The following is an 8,740-nucleotide window of genomic DNA, read 5'->3' as shown; positions in this document are numbered from 1 at the left end:
ACACCACTTATTTTTACTGAATATGAACTAAGGAATGCTGTCACTCAGCTAAACTATCACCATCAATCTTTGTACCGAAGACGAGTGAAGACCGGGAGACGAACAGAAGGATGATGACAGAGTGTAAAACACACCACTGCTCCATCAAACCGCTGAGTGAATAAAAAACAACAACATTGGATGTCAAGGAAGTAGTCTCCATAAACACAGGCGCATTACATTTACCACAAACAATTTATTTTGTTCCATTTATGTCAATAGAAAGCTGACAGACACAAGGCGACAGACAGTAACAAACTAGACAAGCACCAATGAGAAATAAAAGCAGACACTTCTTTACAACACAACCATGTAAAAAAAGAAAATGCCATGAAGGAAGAATTATAAACATTTACATTAATGACAGTAAATTACATCTGCAGGGTAGAATAACAACATCAACGACATAAATATGGTAATAAGCAGCCAGAAGGTGTAAAGTAAATGACGTTCTTTAGCTTAATAATTATGAAGTAAAAGAGCAATGCTCTACATAAAACAAGATACGCTGTACATCTAATGCTCATACATATATTGTAACATGTACTCGGGGGGGGGATTGCAGGCTGGCCTAAGGACAATTTGAAATATTCACTATGAATAACGAAGGGCTAATAATTAATGTGCTAAGACGCCATACTGTGTCAAAATCTGTGCATCCATCACTAATCAAACATCAGACAAAGGCCAGTGTCCATTGTCTTGGAACAGGAAGTGATTTCTTTAGGAAAGTGCAATGATTTAGATTCTGGTCGCAGAGAGGATGTCCTCCACCAGGTGCTTGTAGACCCAGGCGTCCCCCTTCAGCCTCTGTCGCCGGATCCCGACGACCTCCGGCCGCTGCAGCATGCACACCTCCAGCTCAAACGCCATGGTGACCTTCCCGTGGTCACCCCAGGTCCGACACTTAAGGGTATACCTAAAAGAAAAAAAAAAAAGAGACGCAGGGACATTAGGATGGGATCAAGCGCTGGGCCGTCTGATCGGGGTAAAGGGGTGTAATGCGTTATCTTCTTACCCTTTCTGTGTGAAGTCAACGTTTTTCTCTGGCAGGATGGAGAGGATCTGGTTGAGGATCTGGTCTGGATTGGTCTGACTGGTCAGAGTAACGTTGTACTGCGCCTAGCGAGGAAAAGACAAGACACAAAAGTGACGTGTGCAATACTCAAGACGCAGAACGGGGGACAGGCTCGCGTGACATTCGGTGCGCTCCGTACCTTGATCTTGCGCGGGCCGTCTCGCACAGCTCGCCTCTTGCTGGGAGTGAGCATGGTGATCATCTTGTCCAGGCCTCTCTCCAGGGAACCGAACACTTTTCCTGCCTTCTTCTTCTTCCCGCTGTCCCCTGTGACCGCCATGTCCAACGACCGAGACCTGGGTTGGCAAACCGGGTCACATGTTTAATCACTTCGGCAGGTCGTTTGATCAGACTCCTCTTACCTAACCCTTCTCACCACTTCTTTAATCATTTAGGTGATTTTCTTATTCAAATAGACGAAGACTGAGCGAGCAAGGCTGCTGGACAAGCACCATCCTTTAGAATTAAATCACCTTTTGACCTTGGTTTAGTCTCTATAGCCCATAGGCCACCGTGAAGTCCGACCATTCCTAAGATTAGTTCATACTAGCCACAGTGAAGCTGCCGCGAGGCGTGGGTAACAGAACGATGCAATCACAGCCGGCGTGGCAAGTGGTTGCTGCGCTTGGTAGTGCACATCTGAATTTGCACGCACAAACATGTGACTGTCACAAATAGTTCACTAATAAAAGCACTATTTACATGTCTAGGGATTATTCAAAGAAGGCCTATTCGCTTTTAAATGCTTTTGAAACTGGAGGTCTAAAAAATATTTTGCAGCTCAATCAAAGTGTCTACAGGATATTAAACCATTGTTTCTTTATAACGTATGTATAAATTAACATCTTTCTTTGCGGGGCTTGTATCAAGAAATAGTTAATGAATGTGAGATATGAGTTTACAGATAGTTACAATCCCTCCTGGGCATAGTAGAGGTTGGCTGATGGCGTTTTGCTGGTTACAGCTACAGCCTATGGGCATATCTATGGGTTACACTTGTCCTTTTGATTCTTCACAGTTCATTTTGTTTGTGCGCCCTCTGGCGTGTCAGAGAATAATGCAATGAACAGCGCATAACGTATATACGCCTCTGTTTATGCTTGGAGCTTGCCAGTATAAACAAAGCTTTACTTGTGAGCTTTATCCTCTCTCCTGCCCCTATCATGGTCGTAAGAATCCCATTCAGCTGCTAACAAAAAAAAAAAAAAAACACACACACTTTCCCTTACTCCCTCTCCGTCACCTCAGAGCCTCCACTCACCTTCGCTCAGGACTGAAGGCCAGTATTTCAACATTCGCAAGCTCCTTGAAGTCTGCTACTCTCTTCTTATTGTGCTCTTTAGAGGCACTGCCGCTACCTGCAAACACACAGAGAAGACACATTGTTTAAAAAAAAAAAAAGAAAGAAAGGTGAGTATAGACACCTTGACCTTTTTAGTCAGACCCACTCATAACATACCCCCGCTATGCAGTCAAACATCGTTCAGAACAAGACATTTAATGAGGTAACCTCGGGCTCTGGGAAGTTGTGTTGCGTTTAAAAAAAAAAAGTTTTTATGTTTTATAGACCAAATGATTAACACACAGAATAATCTGCAGTTTAATGGGAATTATAAATTAGTTGCAGCCCTCTATGGCGTTGTTTTTGAGTAAAGTCTCTAGCAATGGTGCACAAGACATTGACAATATATTTCTATTTGATGGAATGGTGCAACCACTGAAAAACAACGGTTTGGCTTAACTAGAACATGTCACTCAGCATCTTTAAGCTTCAATAAACTTAGAAAAAGCAGATCGAACAAATATTTGATTCTGTCTGGCCAATTTGAAACTGAATTATTTATTTTAAACCTCAAAGTGTCTTTAAGAGGAATAAAACAGGTAGGTAAGAAACGGATCGGTACAGCCCTTTGCTCTTATGTATGGGACTGGCTTGCTTTGTCGTTGGGGTTGAGAACACAAAGGCTTTGGTTTTCACAGAAACAAGAGGCCACACACACACACACACACACACACACACACACACACACACACACACACACACACACACACACACACACACACACACACACACACACACACACACACACACACACACACACACACACACACACACACACACACACACACACACACACACACACACACACACACACACACACACACACACACACACGCTTTAGTGGCAAGAGAACACATGTCACTACAGCCCACGTGGGACGGTGAGCTGAGGAAAGAGACAGCTACACCTGTCACAGCACACGCCTAGGGACACACACACAACGGGGTGTGTGTGTGTGTGTGTGTGTGTGTGTGTGTGTGTGTGTGTGTGTGTGTGTGTGTGTGTGTGTGTGTGTGTGTGTGTGTGTGTGTGTGTGTGTACAAGTTTGTCAGAGGCAGCATGTCTGCACTGTAGCTTAGAGAAACAGGAGGCTGTAAAGAGAGCAGGACCGAGCCAGTTTCCAAAGGTTTTTACACCACAACAGGTCAGCTGCAGGCAGCGCGTTTATAGAGGAAACTAATGAGGCCGGACATCTGAGCAGAGAATTCCCTTAGACAAATAATTAAGACCTTAATGATCCTCCATTCATTTTAGCGTCATTCATTTATAGATAAGTGAACAGAATTAGCTCCTTGATAATAACCTCACCTTTGAGTTGACAGAGATAAGTGTGCATTTGTCCGTTTTCAGTGGTTTCAGTAATGACAGCCACATCATTGGAAATATGAGAGGCTTTGTCGTAAAAACAGGCACAATAAATGAGTGTATTACCAGAAGACAATTTACTTGCAAATGTGTGGCATGTGGACGTGGCACTTGTGATTATGAGAGCTGCGTGGCGACTTGAGCGACGGACGGATAAATTGAAGAGAGCGCCGAGGAGAGGGGCAGTTGGCTAATGCAAATAATCTAATCGAGATTGTGCTTGAAGCGCTTGTTTGAAACAAAAAAAACAATTACAGTATACAAATAAAGCGCATGATGAACTGAAGCTCTGTGTTGTTGTTAATTCACTACTGCCATGGGGTTGAGTGGACTCCCCTTACCTTTAGGTGTGACTGCATTGGTTTTGGTGCCATTGACGTTAGCATTTTGATTGGGCGTGGTCAACACATTCTTGTTGGGCCGTGCGTTCTTCTTACTGGATGCAGGAGTGCGAGGAGGAGGCAGCGCGAATATTTCGACGTCTTTCTCCTGCACGGCGATGTTCTCCTTGTTCTCCTTGTTCTCGCTGGTTCGCTCTTGGTCTCTGTCTCTCCTCTCCTGGCGGTGCTGTGCTGTGTTTCGGCCTCTCTCTGGGGTCGGGCTGTAAGCGTACCTCTTCTCCACTGACGGAGACGCTGCTCTCTGTGGGAACACGGAGAAGAGAGAAATGTGGTGAGGAGATTCTTTTTTTCTTGAAGGTAAAGAGTCACGGCGCTTCATTATCGCCGCCGGCACAACTTTCCTATTTTCACATACCATGTGTTTGGTGTTCGCGGATCCATCTGGCTGACCACGGACTCCCTGGGGTGTGTAATGTGTGACCTGAACCCACGGGCAATCATCGATGTAGTCTGAGCCAAAGTCCAGAGAACCCACAATCACGGCGTCTTCGTCCTCGCTGTAGTGAAGGGCGTCCCCGGTCTGGACGAAAAAACAACAACACAAAAAAACAATTCGTTCTGGTAAACAGTTAGTACTTAAGGTGTACAGGGTAGAGTCATAAAGACAGCCAGTAGCCCAGAAAAAGAACAAAGCATGTTGTGTCACCGAGTCTGACCTGTAGGCCCTGGTGCAGTGGAGAGCAGGAGTCCTCACACCTCGTCGGCTCGGGGCGCAGGCGGACAGGTTTGCCCCTCTTCTTCTTTGACAGCAGCAGCAGGTAGGTGGCTGTGGTCTGGTCGTACCGCCACTGTGGGAGTGCATTTGTGTTAGACTGCGTATCACATGGAAAATACCATGTCCGCGCAGAATACGATGGGTGCCAACGGGTTAGTCACGTGCAGTCGTTGTGATCTCACTGTTCACGACACAACAACTACAACAGATGATGAAGTGACCAGCACAATAAACACACACACCTCCTTGACCAGCTCCGTGGTGCTCCCCCTCGATCGCTTCATGTTGACAGCCATCTCAGTGATACAGTCCTCGTCGATGTGGCCGAGCTACAGAGGAGACCACCTTTCTTATTTGTAAGCAATAAAACAGCAATACTCAAATATCATATTCATGTTAAGGATTAGGGAATTGTGTCTGGCAAATGGCCTGTTTGGTGACGGGAGAAAAATTGGACACTAACCATGATAAATGGATTAAATTAGCAGTTTAACATCAAAAGAAACATGCTGAAGTAAAACAGTCAGCATGCTTCCACATAAACCCTTAAAAGCTACTGTGGTGCAGTGTGTGTGTGTGTGTGTGTGTGTGTGTGTGTGTGTGTGTGTGTGTGCGTGTGCGTGTGTGTACCGGCTGCCTGCTACGCCACTCCACTGGGCTGTTGTAGTCTTTCGTCGCCCAGGGATGGTCCAGCAGCTGTCGAACAGTAATACGCCGCTTGGGGTCCACCTAGAGGACAAACGCAGGAACTACAACTCAATACGCAAGAGACCACACATCTAACAAGACCTACATAAAGAAGGTCTAAAATATTGCACGTGTTGAACAAATATATTCCAGTTATGAAGAGTGTGCTTGTTTGTGTGTACCTGCATCATCTGGTTGAGGAGGAGGACACTACCAGGAGACAGCCACCGGGGGTTATCATATTTACCTCTCTGAAGAGGCAAAAAAAAAAAAAAAAAAAACACAGTATGAAACAGGAACACGCTGGAAACAGAAGGGTTGTCAAATAATAAAATAAAAAAAAGCACTTTGCTTTGTACAGTTGGGGTTCAGAATTTCAAATGATGGGACATATTAAACAGCTGGGAAAGTGTGGGTGCTCTTACTGTAATCTTCCTGTAGAGCACCATGCAGTTGTCGTCATCAAAGGGCAGGTATCCACAGAGAAGGGCGAACAGCAGCACCCCCATGCTCCACACATCAGCCTGGAGGGTTACACACCACGCAGCAGCGTTTTCAGCTTTACAGTTAGGATTTCACAGCTCAGTTGCAGCGAGTCATGCACCAGAGAATATGATCAGCGCAGCATGAAAAAAGGGCAGAACTGGAAGTGGAACAGGCAGGCCATCGTGACTTTATTTAAGTGGAAATACAAATTCAAGTTTTGTTGCATTTAAGGGCAAATCTTGAAATTGCAACCCCGGTGGCTCTAAAGTTGTAAACAGCTGCGTGCATGTCTCACCTCAGAACCAATATATGATTTTCCCTGGATGAGCTCAGGAGCAGCGTACGCAGGGCTCCCGCAACACGTCATCAGCTCGTAACCCAAACCTCCCTAGGAGAGAGATAACAACAGACACATTATGGTGGGAGCACTAAATTAGATTTTCAACATCCCCAAAAATATATTTATTATATATTTATTTATTCTTTTTTTTTCATTTTCTTATATCAAACAGCTAACAGGTGTGATACTTTTGTCACAAGCACATAGTGACGGGTAATGTGGGGATTTACCTTAGGTTTAGCACACAATCCAAAGTCTATGAGCTTCAAGTTTTGGTCTTCGTCAATCAACAGGTTTTCCTACAGTTCAAGACGAGCATTGCAGCAGATGTTAAGATCAGTATGCAGTCACAGACGAGAAGGAACATTTTCTCCGTCACATGCAATTGGCGGTCTTCTTTACCGGTTTGAGGTCCCTGTGTGCGTATCCCTGGCTGTGGACGTAGGCCATCGCAGACACGATCTGTCTGAAGAACACCCTGGTCTCCTCCTCTGACAGTCGGTCCTTTGCTATGATGTAATCAAACAACTCCCCACCTGGACAGTACTGAGATTTAAAAGAAAAAGACAGAGGGGGGGATGTTAAATTACCAAACATGGGGATGTAGCATTCACACTCACACGTGGTAACCCTATGTTGCGTACTCACCTCTAGCACCATGAAGATCTGGGTGGAGGTCTCTATGACCTGGTAGAGACGACAGATGTGCTGGTGACTCAGGTTCTTCATGGCATCGATCTCCACCTTCACACGGGGCAGATCGTCCTGGGGAGGACAGACAGTTTGTTGTTGGGGGTTTTTTTTGTATTATTTGTTGTATATTCTGTGTACATTTTTTATTTTTATTTTATTTTTTTATAAATTGGGGAATTTTTAAATTCCAATTCCATGAAGAAAACAGGGAGATCAGCAACTTTGGGCATCCAAATATATAATGCATAATAAAGCACCAAATAGGGTAGATATTATTGTTTATCAACTTTCAGTGGAAGGATATGGTTATTGGATCATACTCTGTCATCCTTTTACAGAATTCTGCTTTCCAATAATGAGTGGAATAACCGTTGATTGCAATGATCATAACTTTCAAATGTTTTTTTTTTTTGCAAACATCGACCACATGACACATTTATGTAAGTATGAAGCGTCTGTCATATCAACTTCCACACATGTTCTCCTTTTTTTGTGTCATATCATTAAATCCCTGCATTCATCACTTTGGGGTGTGGTAACTTTTTTTTGTTGTCTTCATTTTGTGCCAGGTTTCCCTGTTTAATGCAAACATGTACAACTGGTTTACCACAATGACTCACCCCTAGATCCTTCTTGTTCATGATCTTGATGGCAACCTTCTCTCCAGTCAGGATGTGTCGACCCAGCTTGACTTTAGCAAAGCCTCCTGACCAACACATCATGAAAACACACATCAGAGAGGACATGGCACCGGCACAGTCGTTTCAAACTCTGACACACATTAACATCCTCATCCTCACCTGAGCCGATGGTCTCATAGACCTCATAGTATCTGTGCAGCTCCTCGGCCCCGCTGTGCTCCGTTCTTTCCACCGGCATGCTCCCCTCTGCAGCCCCGCAGGGTGATCACCCTTCCTGTGGTGACAGAGAGAGAGACAGAGACAGAAGCGTTAGCAGGAGGCTAACACCCAGCAGGCTAAACAATGCGCCGCCTTAGTTAACACAACGCGATAATAACACCACGACTAACACAAGCACCGTCAGTGAAACATACGTCGCTGCTGGATAACTTAAGGCCACTACTGGACGTCAACTCACCTGAATGTGTGTGGAAACGGGAGAGGAAGACGGTGAAATCAGTGAGCAGCCACACGTCATGTAGAGAAGCAACAGAAATTTGAATTTCGCACGTCGACTGACTTCACTTCCTGCTTCCGGTTTGCACGCTGCGCGCCCTCTTGTGGTGAGTAACAGCATTACAGCCATGGACAAGAAGTAGTCCCTAATGCTGTTTATACTGGGGGGACATTATGAGGACACGTGTGTTTTTATTGTCGAATCTCAATTTAGATAGGCTGAACAAAAATATTAGTATCTTAATTATATTGTAAATTACTGAATTTAACATCTCTCTCAACAAAAAAATACTTTTATGAAGGTAGACTGCAGTACTTTCATACACACAGTGAGAGCAAACAAGAAGAGAAACAGTGCCTCAAAGGTGCACTGCATGATACAATAAAGTGGCACTGCCAAGGACCAGGATGGCAAGATAGGGGTGGAAGAAGTAATCAGATTGTTTACTTGAGTAAAA

At 44.6% G+C, this 8,740-nt stretch overlaps 1 protein-coding gene across 1 annotated transcript; it reads right to left on the bottom strand.

Annotated features, from left to right (window-relative positions):
• Positions 1–8,396, bottom strand: melk (maternal embryonic leucine zipper kinase). The gene is made up of 18 exons (XM_054604411.1): positions 8,245–8,396; positions 7,947–8,061; positions 7,767–7,852; positions 7,102–7,218; positions 6,856–6,999; positions 6,684–6,752; positions 6,409–6,501; positions 6,053–6,151; positions 5,810–5,878; positions 5,571–5,669; positions 5,183–5,269; positions 4,882–5,013; positions 4,581–4,745; positions 4,166–4,466; positions 2,379–2,475; positions 1,257–1,413; positions 1,058–1,161; positions 1–958 (listed from the first exon to the last, which is right to left on the bottom strand). The coding sequence occupies exons 2-18, from the start codon at positions 8,023–8,025 to the stop codon at positions 781–783; spliced, it is 2,076 nt and encodes a 691-aa protein (XP_054460386.1). The 5' UTR covers positions 8,026–8,061; positions 8,245–8,396; the 3' UTR covers positions 1–780.
• Between the last annotated feature and the right edge of the window lie 344 nt (positions 8,397–8,740).

The sequence above is a fragment of the Anoplopoma fimbria genome, chromosome 9 (assembly GCF_027596085.1).
Source record: "Anoplopoma fimbria isolate UVic2021 breed Golden Eagle Sablefish chromosome 9, Afim_UVic_2022, whole genome shotgun sequence".
NCBI classification, from domain to species: domain Eukaryota; kingdom Metazoa; phylum Chordata; class Actinopteri; order Perciformes; family Anoplopomatidae; genus Anoplopoma; species Anoplopoma fimbria.
Note: the sequence above shows the minus strand (reverse complement) of the source record. Positions and strands in the feature narration are given on the sequence as shown.

What these genes read in the sequence shown, in the direction of transcription:
- melk (XM_054604411.1), bottom strand. Translation starts at nt 8,025, where the DNA reads ATGCCGGTGGAAAGAACGGAGCACAGCGGGGCCGAGGAGCTGCACAGA. An exon ending in AATCATATATTGGTTCTGAG is followed by an intron (nt 6,152 to 6,408) that starts GTGAGACATGCA and finishes GTAACCCTCCAG; the next exon opens with GCTGATGTGTGGAGCATGGG. An exon ending in CACTGCACCAGGGCCTACAG is followed by an intron (nt 4,746 to 4,881) that starts GTCAGACTCGGT and finishes TTTTTCGTCCAG; the next exon opens with ACCGGGGACGCCCTTCACTA.